This window comes from Trichechus manatus, unplaced genomic scaffold (genome assembly GCF_000243295.1).
Source record: "Trichechus manatus latirostris isolate Lorelei unplaced genomic scaffold, TriManLat1.0 scaffold00135, whole genome shotgun sequence".
Lineage (NCBI taxonomy): Eukaryota > Metazoa > Chordata > Mammalia > Sirenia > Trichechidae > Trichechus > Trichechus manatus.
The window spans coordinates 7276040-7292040 of record NW_004444071.1 but is presented as its reverse complement, the minus strand read 5'-3'; the positions used below and the strand labels follow the sequence as shown (position 1 = coordinate 7292040).

The 16001-nt window shown below is 37.3% G+C and overlaps 1 protein-coding gene across 5 annotated transcripts in view; it reads left to right on the top strand.

Annotated features, from left to right (window-relative positions):
- The window catches only part of NADK2 (NAD kinase 2, mitochondrial), a 76267-nt gene that overhangs the window by 16004 nt on the left and 44262 nt on the right, over positions 1-16001 (top strand). For all 5 annotated transcript variants that reach the window (XM_023739507.1, XM_004385250.2, XM_023739509.1 and 2 more), the window contains exons 2-5: positions 5657-5745; positions 6660-6748; positions 7879-7960; positions 13678-13761. In XM_023739507.1, coding sequence (XP_023595275.1) covers positions 5657-5745; positions 6660-6748; positions 7879-7960; positions 13678-13761 — 344 coding nt within the window. The remainder of the gene's footprint in view (positions 1-5656; positions 5746-6659; positions 6749-7878; positions 7961-13677; positions 13762-16001) is intronic.

Below are 16001 nucleotides of genomic sequence, written 5' to 3'. Positions count from 1 at the left end.
TATGCAATCAGGATGCATTGATAATTACTGGTGATTGGAATGCAAAAGTTGGAAACAAAGAAGAAGGATTGGTCATTGGAAAATATGGCTTTGGTAATAGAAACAATGCCAGAGATCGTGTGATTTGCAAGACCAATGATTTCTTCATTACAAATACGTTTTTTCAACAACATAAATGGCAGCTGTACACATGGACCTCGCCAGATGGAATACATAGGAATCAAATCAGCTATATCTGTGGAAAGAGATGATGGAAAAGCTCAATATCATCAGCCAGAACAAGGCTGGGGGCCAGCTGTGGAACAGATCATCAATTGCTCATGTACAAGTTCAAGTTGAAGCTGAAGAAAATTAGAACAAGTCCATGAGAGCCATTGTATGACCTTGAGTGTATCCCACCTGAATTTACAGATGGTCTTTTGATGCATTCAACACTAATGACTGAAGACAAAATGAGTTGTGGAATGACATGAAGGACATCGTACATAAAGAAAGAGGTCATTGAAAAGACAGGAAAGAAAGAAAAGACCAAAATGGATGTCAGAAGAGACTCTGAAACTTGCTCTTGAACGTTGAGTAGCTAAAGCGAAATGAAGAAATGATGAAGTTAAAGAGCTGAACAGAAGATTTCACAGTGTGGCTCAAGAAGACAAAGTATTATAATGACATGTGCAAAGACCTGGAGATAGAAAACCAAAAGGGAAGAACACACTGTGCATTTCTCAAGCTAAAAGAACTGAAGAAAAATTCAAACCTCAAGTTGCAGTATTAAAGGATTCTACGGAGAAAATATTAAACAACACGGGAAGTCTCAAAGGAAGATGGAAGGAATACACAGTGTCACTATACAAAAAAGAATTGGTCAATGTTGAACCATTTCAGGAGGTAGCATATGATCAGGAACTGATGGTACTGAAGGAAGAAGTCCAAACTACACTGAAGGCATTGGCGAAAAACAAGGCTTTAGGAATTGACGGAATACCAATTGAGATGTTTCAACAAATGGATGCAGCGCTGGAAGGGCTCGCTTGTCTATGCCAGAAAATTTGGAAGACAGCTACCTGGCCAACCGACTGGAAGAGATCCATATTTATGCTTATTCCCAAGAAAGGTGATCCAACCAAATGCGGAAGTTATCTAACAATATCATTAGTGTCACACACGAGTAAAATTTTGCTGAAGATCATCCAAAAGCAGCTGCAGCAGTACATCGACAAGGAACTGCCAGAAATTGAAGCTGGATTCAGAAGAGGATGTGGAACCAGGGATACAATTTCTGATGTCAGATGGATCCTGGCTGAAAGCAGAGAATACCAGAAAGATGTTTACCTGTGTTTTATTGACTATGCAAAGGCATTTGACTGTGTGGATCGTAACAAATTATGGATAACATTGCGAAGAATGGGAATACCAGAACACTTAATTGTTCTCATGAGAAACCTGTACATAGATCAAGAGGCAGTTGTTTGAATGGAACAAGGGGAAACTGCATGGTTTAAAGTCAGGAACGGTGTGCATCAGGGTTGTTTCCTTTCACCATACCTATTCAGTCTCTATACTGAGCAAATAATCTGAGAAGCTGGACTGTATGAAGAACGGGCATCAGGATTGGAGGAAGACTCATTAATAACCTTAGTTATGCAGATGATACAACCTTGCTTGCTGAAAGTGAAGAAGACTTGAAGCACTTTCTGATGCAGATCAAAGAGCACAGCCTTCAGTATGGATTACACCTCAACATAAAGAAACCAAAAATCCTCACAACTGGACCAATAATGAGCATCATGATAAATGAAGAAAAGATTGAAGTTGTCAAGGATTTTATTTTACTTGGATCCATAATCTACACCCATGGAACCAGCAGTCAAGAAATCAAAAGACACATTGCACTGGGCACGTCTGCTGCAAAAGACCCCTTTAAAGTGTTGAAAAGCAAAGACATCACCTCGAAGACTAAGGTGCACCTGATCCATGCCGTGGTGTTTTCATTTGCCTCATAAGCACTCGAAAGCTGGATGATGAATAAGGAAGACAAAAGAAGAATTGGCGCCTTTGAATTGTGGTGTCGTTGAAGAATATTGAATATACCATGGACTGCCAAAAGAACGAACAAATCTGTCGTGGAAGAAGTACAACCAGAATGCTCCTTAGAAGCAAGGATGGTGAGACTACATTTCTCATACTTTGGACATGTTGTCAGGAGGGATCAGTCCCTGGAGAAGAAGGACATCATGCTTGGTAAAGTAGAGGATCAGGATAAAATAGGAGGACCCTCAGCGAGATGGATTGACACAGTGGCTGTAACAGTGGACTGAAGCATAGCAAGGATTGTGAGGATGGCGCAGGACCGGGCAGTTGTTTCATTCTGTTGTATATAGGGTCGCTAACGAGTTGAAAACGTCTTGACGGCACCTAACAGCAATGTAGATCTTTTAGATTCATACTGCTTTTTCCAGGCATCCTGGTTAATAATGGTTAATAACCTTTTTTTTAAAAAAATAGAATAACAGAAACTTTAAACAGAAAATATTAAAAACATTGTTGGTAATACTCTGATGTTATATAGCATTTGCAGAATTGAGAATATATTCCAAATTTCAGTAATTTCTCTAACCTTTTCATTATAAGACATCTTACAAGAATTCACATGTTCTGGTGTTTGACTGATTAAAGTATGGTTTTGAAGTCATATTATTTTCAGGAATGTGGCTAGAAATTCTTACCAGCTTTTGAATATTAAAAAATAATAAGACTTTAAAAACTTTAAAAAATAATAGATCCAGTTGAATAATAGTTTAAGATTTTCTGATCAATGCTATATATTAAGTGCTTTCTTTAAATACCTTTTATATGCCTGGGTTAGCCAGTCCATGTTAATGAAGCTTACTACTCCAGCCAGCTAGATTGCTAAAGAAAATAGTTAATATGCGAACTTACATTCTCTAAATGAATGTGTTGAGCATGAGTTACTAGAGAATTTGTTCACAAGAAGAAGAAATTTTAGTGGGAATAAGAATTTTATGAAATGACATTTCTGTGTGAATGTCAAGTATTCAGATGCTAAATGAGCTTTGTTTTTAGATTTGGAATTTTAGTGTTACTAGCAAAAACGCCTCTATTAAAATCACAGAAAACTTGAAATTTTTTGTTAGTTCTCCAAACCCCCTTCACCATCTCATCTAAAGTTTCTGGCACTGAACTGCTCAGTAATCATAATTTTCTAAGGTTTAGCTATGAATAAGGAAGACTGAGGAAGTTTCTGTCGGCAGTTCGAATCCACCAACCACTCTTTGGAAACCCTATAGGGCAGTTCTACTCTGTCCTATAGGGTCTCTATGAGTTAGAATCGACTCAGTAGCAATGGGTTTGGTTTTGGTCAGTGTTAAAATCATCCCAGATTTTGAAGATTTAGTACTAAATAAAGAACATAATAGGTAATACGTTTTATATTGATTACGGAGCCCTAGTGGCACAGTGGTTAAAAGCCCAGCTGCTAACCAAAAGGTCTGCAGTTTGAATCCACCAGCCACTCCTTGGAAACCCTATGGGGCAGTTCTACTCTGTCCTGTGGGGTTGCTATGAGTTGGAATCAACTCAGCGGCAACGAGTTTGGATTTTTTTTTTTTTTTTGATTCTGTGGTGAAGAAAGGAGAACTGGATGGATTAAATGTACCCAATGCTGTTGAGTTGATTCCGACTCATAGCAACCATATAGGACAGAGTAGAACTACCCCACAGGGTTTCCAAGGCTGTAAATCTCTGCGGAAGCAGACTGGATTAAACATAGAACCCTGGTGGTGCAGTGGTTAAGCGTAAAATGGTTGTGGGAATAAGTGAGACATCAAGTATGTCTCCTAGACTTGGCTTTAGCCATAAGTGAGTGATCCTGAGAGGTAGAAAATCACAGGTTTGATACAGAACATGTTAGTTTGAGATACTATTAGATATCCATGTAGAGATGTCAAATAGGCAGTTGAATAAATACATTTGGATCTCTAAAGATAGGCCAGGATTAGAAAGAAAAATCGAGAGTCATCAGCAAATAAAATCAGTTGCCATTGAGTTGATTCCAACTCACAGAGACCCTGTGTGTATCAGAGTAGAACTGTGCTCCGTAGGGTTTTCAATGGCTGGTTTTATGGAAGTAGATTGCCAGGCCTTTCTTCAGAGGCTCCTCTGGGTGACCTCGAACCTTCAACCTTTTGGTTAGCAGGTGAGCACGTTAATCGTTTGCACCCACCCAGGGATTCCCATCAACATATAGATTTCTGTTAAAACTTTGAAACTAGAGATCACCGAGAGAGAGTAGAGAACCAGAAGCATTTTGATTCATGTCTATTGAGAGGTGGTTGGTGCCGTTTAGTTAATCCCTAGTTTGGTGGTGACAGTTAATAATCTGAATGTTAGTGCCATGTTCATCCATATTCAGAAATTCACTCTTAGTTTTTCAACTATTCTGATATATGTTGATTTGTTGGTTAAAGTAAATGAAGGCTTATTGATTACCTTGGTCACTGCTTTCCTTTAAATACATAAATAAAATCTTCTTGACATTGGTTTGCTCTGTGTAAATATAATGAGGCTTTGACAAGGCGTTAAACTGTGACACATAATATCTGATCTAGTATGTCTTTGTGAGTTAGCATCTATTAATTTTCATAATAGTCATTTCCTTGTTTTGCAAAACATACATTTCCCTTTATATTAAAGAATAAGGAGGAAAGCAATTTTAAAACCCCTAATACAATATTTATAGACAAAAGACTGGAAAAATAGGTGTGAAATATTAACTCCAGTTATTCTGGGCCCTAAGATTATACATGATTTTTACTTTCTTTATATACACATCTTCCATGTTAATATTATTTTCGAAACCTTTAAAAAGGTAAATACATATTAAAAATCTTATCTAAAAATTGGTTTTACTTCATAATTCAGCAAATAATGGTTTAAGACAAAAAGATACATTTGAGATTATATATTGGTTGTGTACTTGAAAAACTGATTTTGTGTCATGAAGAAGCAAGCTATAAGGCAATTTGGAGGGGGAAAGAAACTAACATGCTTTTGAATTCTACTAGAATTCACCCTATTGGGCAGATTTCCTAGCTGGATGTTCGTTGAGAATATTTCTGAACTTCTCAACATTCATTTTGCTCTATGGGTTATGTAGAAGATATGGGCTTTAAAAGGAGAATATTAATGGTAACATAGTTATAAAATGTCATTCCAGTCTACTAGGAAAAATAATTCTTAAAGGATATATGTTTTTATATTTAAAAGTTACCTGTTTTGGATTGAATAAGGTAAATTCCAAATTGAATCCAAGTGGAACAAGGGTCGTCTAACTGCTTCTTTAAAATAGTTTATCTTTGGTCTTCAAGTAGCCATATGCAATATGTTAAAAAGTCATTAAGAAAACAAAACACTCAAGCTGTATGTGGTATTAAAACCAAATTATGATTTTCTGAAATCTAGCCTTCTAGCTCAGTTTGAACTTACAGGTTTCACAGATGGTAATTAAAATGTAGCTTCATTAAAAAAAAATGCCAACATAATTCTATTTTATGTAGAGCTTTTAAAAGAAGTAATGTTATAATATGTAGTATATATTATATCAGTATAATAAGACAGAATTTGTTTTATTTTAATATAGCTTGCATTGAAAGGCTCTAGCTACAGTGGATTGCTTGAACGACATTATATTCACACCAGAAATGTGGAGCATATTGTAGATAGTTTACGGTAAGTTTTATGGACTCAGGTCTTGGGTGGGCTTTAGTATTCAGGACTTCCAATTTTTATTTTTTACTAGCAGCTAATCATTAGATTTTTAGTGAACATTGCCATTATAAAATCATTTTTAGAAAATTTTATTGAGGTTAGTGGACCTAATTTTAAAGCATTTCTAAGGAAATTTTTATTGTACTTTGAAAATTGCAGAGGTATTTTTAGTTACTATTTCGTCTGCTAGAAGAAGCACCTTTTCTACAGAGTTAATTCAGTACACAGCAGGATTCAACTGTATGTGTAATGTTTTATTTCTTAAACAGAATAGTGGATTGTATGGGTATTCATTTTAATATTCTTTGAATGTCTAAACATTTTCTTTATAAATTAATTGTAATTTTGGACTAAATACAGTCAGTGAATAAATTTATGTGTATAGAAGAGAAACAATGTGAGAACATGCAAATTAGAAAGCATGTTAGTCACTGTCTCAGTGTCTGGCACTCATTGAATGTTGGATTTACAATAATGACTATTCAGTTTTATAATTTTTAAAAATATTCTCAAGTGTTAGTGTTTTGGGTCATTTTTGTATTAATGAATTTTAGTATTAAAAGGAGTAGAGAAAATGGAATGAAATTCTAACCAATCAATATTGCTGTTTGTTAATGGTTATGTTTTTAAAGCACATGGAGATTGGTGGATAATCAGTAGCTTTCAGTTCATTTGTATGTTTCCTGACCTATCGCAGTTATTTGGCTATTATAATTAAATGAAAGATGATGATAATATCATAAAGCTAAACATAAATTTATTTATAAAACATAAATTTATTTTTTCCATTGTAATAATCTGCATCTCAGAAAACATACCCCTAAAATGTATGTCATTGATGTCAATCTTATATTACCTTTACTTTTTTACCGCAGGAATGAGGGAATTGAAGTTCGTCTAGTAAAAAGGAGAGAATATGATGAAGAGACTGTTCGATGGGCAGATGCTGTGATAGCTGCAGGAGGTAATAGTTTTACAGAGATAAAGATGTTGAGAGACAGAAATACTATTTAATATGCATATTTCCAAATACCATGGGGTCTAGTTATAACGACCAACCCAAACTCACTCCCGTTGAGTCGATTCCAACTCAGTGACCCTATAGCACAGAGTATAATTGCCCCATTGGGTTTCCAAGGAGCAGCTGGTGGATCCAAGCTGCTAACCTTTTGGTTAGCAGCTGAGCTCTTAACCACTGTGCCACCAGGGCTCCAGTTATAATGAAGTCCTCCCGTAAGACAAATTTATGGATTTCTAGGATTGGGTTTAAAACAGATCTGTTTTACACAACATTTTGCTTTTATACTCAGTGATGTTACTGTGAGGTTCCAGTGTGTATATTTCTCTCTGTATTTTGAGATGTGCATTTAACTTTAAATATGACACAAAGGATTAGTTGTAACTCTTTTTTGGCTTAGTTGTGCCAGTCTTTGAAAAAAAAAAAAGTTAAAGTTGATAGTTTAGTGAATTTAGATAAATTCCATCCCTCTTTGGCCCCAGTATACTTATTTTTTTCTGAGCTTTAGTGACCACTCTTTCTAAAGCTTTAAATTGACAGCAGCTGTTGGAGAGAAATATCTGAAGTTGGACGCTTTGTTGTATATATTGGATGTATTCTCATTAAAATAATATATGAATTTGGGCTCATGTTATGGGAGAAGAAAAGAGGATTAGCTAATAGAAGTGATAAGATTAGGGCACTGGTTCCCGCTGGGGGCAATTTTGACCCCAGGGGATGTTTAGCATTGTCTTGAGCAAACTTGTCACAACTAGGGGGCGGTAAGGGGATGGTGCTACTGGCTTGTAATGGCTAGAGGCCAGGGATGCTACTGCACATCTTATGATGTACAGGACACCTCTCCTAACAGAGAATTATCTGGCCTAAAATCTCAATCTTGCCACTGTCGCGAAATCCTGGATTAGATTAGAGTGGAAGAGAGAATAGAAAGGAACAGTAAATGGAAAAGAAGGGTGTAGACTTTAGCAATTGGCAGAGTGGGGATGATTGTTGAAACAAAAGTACTAGTGTTCAAAATGGTGTAAAAAACTAGTTTTATAACAGCAGTATGGTTAATTTTGTCTTACGCCTTTTAGGTGATGGCACAATGCTTCTGGCAGCAAGTAAAGTCTTGGATAGACTTAAACCAGTTATTGGAGTAAACACTGACCCAGAAAGGTAAGGAAAAATGTAGGGTTTGTTTGTTCATTTTGCATATTATACATAAAAATATTTCTGCTTTGCATATTGTCTATTTATGATAAATCTGACAACTTAGAGACTATTACTGGGCTCTGTTGCTAGAGGCAGTTGACTATGATGCCATGATTCTTAACTGGAAGCATCACTGTTCCTGGCTTCCATGAACATTAGAATATAAAACATTTTAGTAATGAAATTTAGGCATGTAGGATTGATCACTCCTTTTAGTAGAATTCTCTTCTGTGTAGTTTTTTACAAGGACATAACGCTAGTTTTTAGCTCAGGCCGGAGAAATATATATGCATCTAGCTGGCATCGGGAAGGTCCCTGAGTGCAAACAGTTTGCAGTTGTTTACTAACTGAAAGTCTGGTAGTTCGGACCCACCCAGCAGCTACACATAAGAAAGACCTGGCAATCTGCTTTCATAAAGATTACAGCCAGGAAAACACTATGGAGCAGTTCTACTCTGTAACGCATGGGATTGCCATGAGTTGGAATTGACTCGACGGCAACGGGTCTGTTTTTTTTTTATTTTTTATTTTTTGTTTAGCTGGCATTCGTGGTAGAAAATTATGACATGGGACAGACCAGTCCTCACATTTGAGCTTTCCAGGTAGTTTGGGAGGAGGATCTGTGGCAGAATAGACCTGAGCCCTTGACTCAGGTGAGTATTGGGGACCTTTGGTATTCCTGAAGAGTGCTGAACTAATGAAGTTCCATCTTCTATTATTCCTGACTGCTTTCGTCTGCATTGCTGGTTATGCCTCCACTGATTTTCTAGGTGACTTTATGGACTTAATAGTCCCATCCAAAACCCTGTTTTGGTTTTTTTTGCCTTTCCTCAGCTTCATTGATATTTACCCTCATTCTCTTCCAGCCACACAGAGTTGTTACCACACCTGGACTTTATAATCATCTGGAATTTCCCCATGTCTAAAATCTTCATTCCACTTTGACCACAACTTCCTTCTTTAACAGCAGTTTTATTCCCTCACTCCCACAAAATCTTCCCTTTGACTTCAGTATTTTGATCCCCTCTCTTTTCTTCATTTAATTCTCTCTCACTTCATTGATTTTCTTGACAATTTTTAAAATATTTTGAATCATTATCCTTTTGTCCAATCCTAGATCAGTCTGACCATTGTCTTTTTTGTTCCTACATCAGCACTGCTGAGGCCATCTGGAAAAACGGTTGTAGAAACTTGGGCTAGGTGACACTTCCAGTTTTCAGTCTCCAGCGCTTAGAACTGGACCCTCAGAGTTGCTCAAAAACTTTCTATGTGGCCCTGGTTATTTATCTTCCTGATTCCTTGGGATGGCTGTTTTAAGTGTGGCTCTTCAATTTCTGTATATTCATTGCTTCCTTTATCTTTACTCTTTCAATAAACCCCTCTCTTATCTCACAGAGGAAATGGAAGCCACTAGGTTAGAACTTCCTCAACTTTTCTCCCCTTTAAAAAAAAACTTGTTGTATCACTCATTCCCTTTTTTTTCTCTCTCCCTTCTCTTAGCCTATAAACTTGTTTGAGACTCCCATCTTTTAAGAAAACTTAATAAATCTTTTACCCTGTGTCTCTCTCTTGTCTATTACCCTTTTTCGTTCCCTTTACCCCCAAGTTTGGTGTCTCCTCTTCCTTACTTCGCAATCATTTTCTAAATGTTTGCAGTGTTTTCTGGATTTGCCCAATCAGTTCATTGACATTGCTTTTGCCCAGGAGACCACGGATATCCTAGTTACTGAATCTGCTGGACATTTTAGTCTTTAGCTCAGTTGATTTATGGGAAATTTTTTATACTAACTCCTCCCTTGTTGCATCTGTATTTTGGCCATTTATGACGCCTGTTTCTTCCTATCTCTTTGGCTACTTTCTTGCCTCTGTCTCTTTTGAAGGATCTTACTTTTCTGTCAGCTGCTTGAATACTGGTGTTTTTACATATGCTCTGGACCATCTTTTTTCTCATTCACTCTTTGTACTGTTTCCAGATAACTGTTTATTACCCATGGTTTTAACTTGGATATAAGTGACTCCAAAAATCTTTATATCCAACACTGATCTTCTTGCATCCCCTCTTACCCTTATGTCTCTTCTCCACATTGCAGCCAGAATGATTATTTTATAAAAGTTCGATAATATGTGACTTCCCTGCTACAAATCTTATGGTGGCCCCTCATCTAACATAGAATAAAATCTAAGTTTTTACTATGATTAGCACCTCAGTTTGCCTGAAAGTTCTATGTCGTGGGGCAGTTGGTCACCCTGTGACATACGAGGCTCCACATTATCTGGCCCCTGAGTGCTCTGTCCTTATTGCCTTTTTTTTTCTCCCTTCCTCATGCTATTCTAGCTACACTGGCCTCTACTTGGATATATCTAACATGTCTATAAAAATCTAACATGTCTATAAAAAAACTTATCTCCTCTCTCATTCCCCATCATTCTTGATGAGTGGCATCATAGCTTCTTCCTTACCCCTCATCAAATTGGTCACTGGTCGTAGGGATCCTCCCTTTGACTCCATTTCTCACTATCCTTACTGCTGCTAAACATAGCTCAGGCCTTTATAATATATTTAAATGACACCAATCTTGTCCCTTCCAGCCTTTTCTTCATACTTTGCCTTAGTGTTCTTTCTAAAGCTCAAATCTGATTATGTCCACTCCTCAATTAAAATCTTTTAGGATTTCTCTATTGCAAATTCATATGTATACACACACACACGCACGCACGCACGCGCACACACACACATACATCTTTCACCATCTGTTGCCTATCTGCTTTTCTAACTTTATCTGTCCTCATTTACCCGCAGGCATTATACATTCTTCCCGGAGCCCTGGTGGCACAGTGGTTAAGAGCTTGACTGCTAACCAAAAGGTTGGCAGTTTGAATCCACCAGCCGCTCCTTGGAAGCTCTATCGGGTAGTTCTGCTCTGTCCTCTAGGGTTGCTATGAGTTGGAATGACTTGACCGCACATAACAACATTATACATTCTTCAGGCTAAAAAAATTACTGCAGTTCCTCTAGGATCCTTCCTAAAGGCTGTACTTCAGTACAAAATGTAACTATATGACTAACACTATTGGTTGGAGGCTCACATGTGGAGGCTTTTGCTCTGGTATTTAAGATAGCTCATGATTGGAAGGAGTAGAGTAAGTGAAAAAGTTCTCTATAGGGCCGTGGCTCTTTTCATGCGTTTGTATGTGCTTCTGCCTACAGTGCCCTTCCCCTACTTATTCACTTGTGCATTTCGTGTTCATTCAAGACTGGTGCCTCTCCTGAGCTCTGACTGTAATTCCCTCTACAGACAGCACTTACCCTTTTATATTAGTTCCTGCATGATGTTAATCTCTTTCATTAGAATTTAAACTTCTTGAGTATAGGACCTTGTATTTTAATTTTTCTATCACTAGCATAGTTTTACACATTGTTGGTAGGCAATAAACATTTGAAAAATGAATGAAAAATTAAGTGCTCTTGAGGAAGTAGGGCTAGGACCCCAATTCAGTTAAGTAAATATTCCTTGAATATAAGTAATTGAGATCATTGGTTTAGTAATTAATTTTGCTTGCCTTCAATGTTGATGCATGTGTATATTAGGACTTCTTAATAGCATGTTTTAATATCATTAAGGTAAGAAATTCTTTGCTTAACTTTGGTGATCATATTTTATATAGTTTACTGAAGTACATTTTCATTTAGAAAGCTGGTTTAATATTTATAAGCTTATGGGGATTTTGAAACTGGTAAGCAGAGGGTGTTAATAGCCATCTCCTCTCAATTTTCTACGTAGAATAATAGATTTTAGAAGTCCTTTGGTTTCTCTTCTTGCCTCCAGGCAGAAATATATTAAGCCACTTAGTTTATTCTATAATTCCTAGAAGCCTTGCGGAAGTTCTATCATGGGGAGTTCAGGTATGACTTCTTTTTCTTAAGCACCATAGTGCCTCACAGTCCTTAAATAAGCTCAGAAGTTAATGTTCAACATGTTTCTTCCTTCGTATAAGTTATCAAATGCTGCATAACAAATCATCCTGTTATTTTAGAGGCTTAAAATGATCTTTTTTTTTTTTCATGGTTTCTGTGTTCAGGAATTTGGGAGTACCTTGGCTGGGTGGTTTGGCTTGGAATCTCTCATGAAGTTACAGTCAGGTGTCAGGTAGAGCTGCAGGCATCTAAAGGCTTGACTTGGGCTGGAGGAGTCACTTCCAAGGTGGCTCACTCCTATGGACTATCTAAATTAAATGTCTAATTTACGTATCTTCTGTATTCTGTACCCATTCTACTGAGTCTGGTAAATAATCATGACATTTGAGTGTTTAAGATTAAAAATGGGATAGTATATGTGGTCCTCCTCCCCCATGTTCGTTAAGAATTGGCCTGTATCACTAATAGAATATGATATGGCGGTGTTTGGCTTCCAAGGCCAGGTCATAGAAGGTATTGCGGTTTCTTTTTGGTGTGTTGGATTGGTAATTTTTGGGGAAGTCAGCCACCTTGTGAGAACATCCAGGCAACCTTGTGGAGAGAGTCACAGGAAGAGGAATTGAGGCTTCCTCCAAGGTCCGGCACCAGTTTGCCAACCATGTGAATGAGCCACCTTGGAAAGGAATCCTGTAGCCCAAGTACAAGCCTTTAGATGCCTGTAGCCCTAGGTAACATCGGAATATAAACTCATGAGAGATCTTTCTCTCCAGAATGTTTAGGACCTGCAGTGGACCTCAATAAGTATTGTTTTATCAAATGACTATTGATGCTTAGCACTATGTAAAGTATTTCTGTGAATATAAAATAATTAGGCCTATGCCTTTTCTTAACGTCATTGTTGATTCCCTAAGAGAAAGAAACTATTGCCTGACACAGCTTTGTAAAAATCTTTTTCTCTACTCTTCACACTTACAAGTTAACTTATCCTTATTAGCAAGAGTTTGTCTGCTAATCCTACCCTCAGCCTTTCCTTGAAGATTGAAACATCATGTGAATAATTATGATTGAGCTTTCTTGATACATTTTCTCACTTTAGGTACCATATACTATCATCTTCCTGCAACAACCTGTAGACAGTCTTACCACCTTGTAATTTGTGATTATTTGGATTTATTTCTGTCTTCCACATCGGGCTGTGAACTCTGAGGGAATTCACCCTCATATTTTTTTTAATAAATGAAGGATTACTTAGGCATATGCTCTCTCAGTTCTGTTTTAGTGACTTGGGATACCTTAAATAACATTTAAAAAGAGTTTATCATTCAGAACATTTTTACATAAATAGTTTGATTCCTCAGAATAACCGTTTCAGATTGGTAGCTTTATCACCATTTTAGAGATGAATTTGATGCTAAAGTAACTTTCCCAAAGTTAGTAGTTAAATAATTTAAAAGGTTAAAACTATACCATTAGGTAACTTTACGGATAATCAATAAGTGGCAGATTTGCTAATATATTTAATTTCGTTATAAGGTAGAATCTTAAGTATTATTGTGTATTATCACTTTAAAGCTGAATAGAGTCTAATATTTCTATATGGGCTTTTTTTTTCTAGTTGTTAAAAGTAGACAATTTGGGGGCACAAAAATGATGTATAGAGTAGAAAATTGATATCTAATTTTTGTAGCTTGAATTAAATGTTTCTTTTTCCTCTCACCCTCTTCTTTTTTCCTTTACATCACACAAAATTCCTTTTAAAATAAAGGTCTGAGGGTCATTTATGTCTGCCTGTCCGATATACACATTCCTTCCCAGAAGCCTTGCGGAAGTTCTATCATGGGGAGTTCAGGTATGAATTTCTTATCATTGATCTTATGTAGATGTGTGCCATTAAAAATGCTGTTAAATCTTATAATTTGGAGAAAGCTGGAGGTCATTATGCTGAGTGAATTTAGTCAGTCACAGAAGGACAAATATTGTATAAGATGACTATTATAAGAACTCAAGAAAAGGTTTAAAGACAGAAGAAAACATTCTTTGATGGTTACGAGGGTGGGGAGGGAGGGTGAGGGTTATTTACTAACTAGATAGTACATAAGAATTATCTTAGGTGAAGGGAAGGACAGGACACACTACAGGTGAAGTCAGCACAACTGGACTAAACCAAAGCTAAGAAGTTTCCTGAATACAGTCAAACACTTTGAGGGAGAGAGTAGCAGTGGTGGGGTCTGGGAACCATGCTTTCAGGGGACATCTAGGTCAATTGGTATAACAAAGCTTATTAAGAAAATGTTCTGCATCCTACTTTGGTGAGTGGTGTCTGGGGTCTTAAAAGCTTGCAAATGGCCATCTAAGATGCATCAATTGGTCCCAGCCACCTGGAGTAAAGAATGAAGAACACCAAAGACACAAGGGAAGTATTAGCCCAAGAGACAGGAAGGGCCACATACACCAGAGACTTCATCAGCCTGAGACCAAAAGAACTAGATGGTGCCTGGCTACCACCAATGACCACCCTGACGGAACAGAACAGAGAGTCCCGGATGGAGCAGGAGAAAGGTGGGGTGCAGAACTCAAATTGTAGTAAGAAGACCAGACTTAAGGGTCTGACTAAGACTGGAGGAGCCCGGAAAGCACGGCCCCTGGATTCTCTATCAGCCTAGAACTAAAACAGTTTCTGAGGCCAACTCTTCAGACAGGGATTGGACTGGACTGTGGGACATAAAGTGCTACTCATGAGGAGTGTGCCTCTTAGCTCAAGTAGATATAAGAGACTAAACGGGCAGCTTCTGTCTGGCGGTGAGATGGGAGGGCAGAGAGGGTTAGGAGCTGGTTGGGTGGAAATGGAGAATCGGGTGGAGGGGAGGAGTGTGCTGTCACAGTGCAGGGAGAGCAATTGGAGTCACATAGCAATGTATGTATAAATTTTTGTATGGGAAAAATTAAAAAAATTTAAAAAATATTTTTGAAAATTTCAAGATGCAGGAAGTGAAAATAAAAAAGTAAATATTAAAAAAAAATGCTGTTAAACCAAATTAGATAGTATTTTGATTAGTTTTAACTGTAGTCATAAAAGATAATTTAACTGAGTCACAGAGAGATTGAATATACCTTCTCCTAGTCCAATTTGAACTGTGTATAGAAACCCTGACAAATGCCTCTTGGGTTGTAATGTAATGGCAAGCTTTTTACCTTTAGTGAGATAGAGGCCTTGTCTCTATTTTCTTAACCTTGTCACATGTTCTTAACAGTTTGGTAGAAAGAGAGTTAAAAGTGTTGGTTAAAATTAAGTATGCAAATTCTCTGAGATTTTATGTTTTTTATTATCTTTTCCTACCCAATAATGACTGAGAGTTGGCTTTACTCCAGCAGTGCTGAGATTCCTGGTATCTCTGTCTTACATAGTGTTTCTTAATCAGTGAGAGTGTTTTTTCGTATTTCTTTCACTTATTCTGTTTAGTCATCAGACTGAAAAGAGGAGAGTGGAAGGGGGAACAGGGATGAGGTTGCCCAATTATATTTGAGAGAGTCCAAGTTGGGCTACTTTTTATTTCTTGACTTAAATTAGATTTTATAGTGAGGTAAATCTTTACCTCCGTATATTTGTGAGGTTATGTCAAATCTATTTGACTTCTCTGGAATCATTCACCATGATTCTACTTTCTAGTCATTCCAAAAGTTTGACATCTAGAAATGACCAATTTATAACCAACAAGTAGAAGTATCTTTTCTGTATGCTTATGTCTTAGTCATCTAGTGCTGCTCTAACAGGAATACCAGAAGTGGATGGCTTTGAACAAGAGAAATTTATTCTCTCATACTCCAGTAGGCTAGAAGTCCAAATTCAGGGCATCAGCTCCAGGAGAAGGCTTTCCCTCTCTGTCAGCTCTGGAAGAAATGTCTTTGTGATGCATCAGTCTTTCCTTGGTCTGGGAGCTTCTCTGCACAGGAACCAAAGTTCCAAAGGACGCGCTCTGCTCCCAGCACTGCTCTCTTGGTGGTATGAGGTTCCCATGTGTCTCCGCTCGCTTCTGTCTTTTCTATCTCAAAAGAGATTGCATTAAGACACTATCGAATCTTGTGAACCTC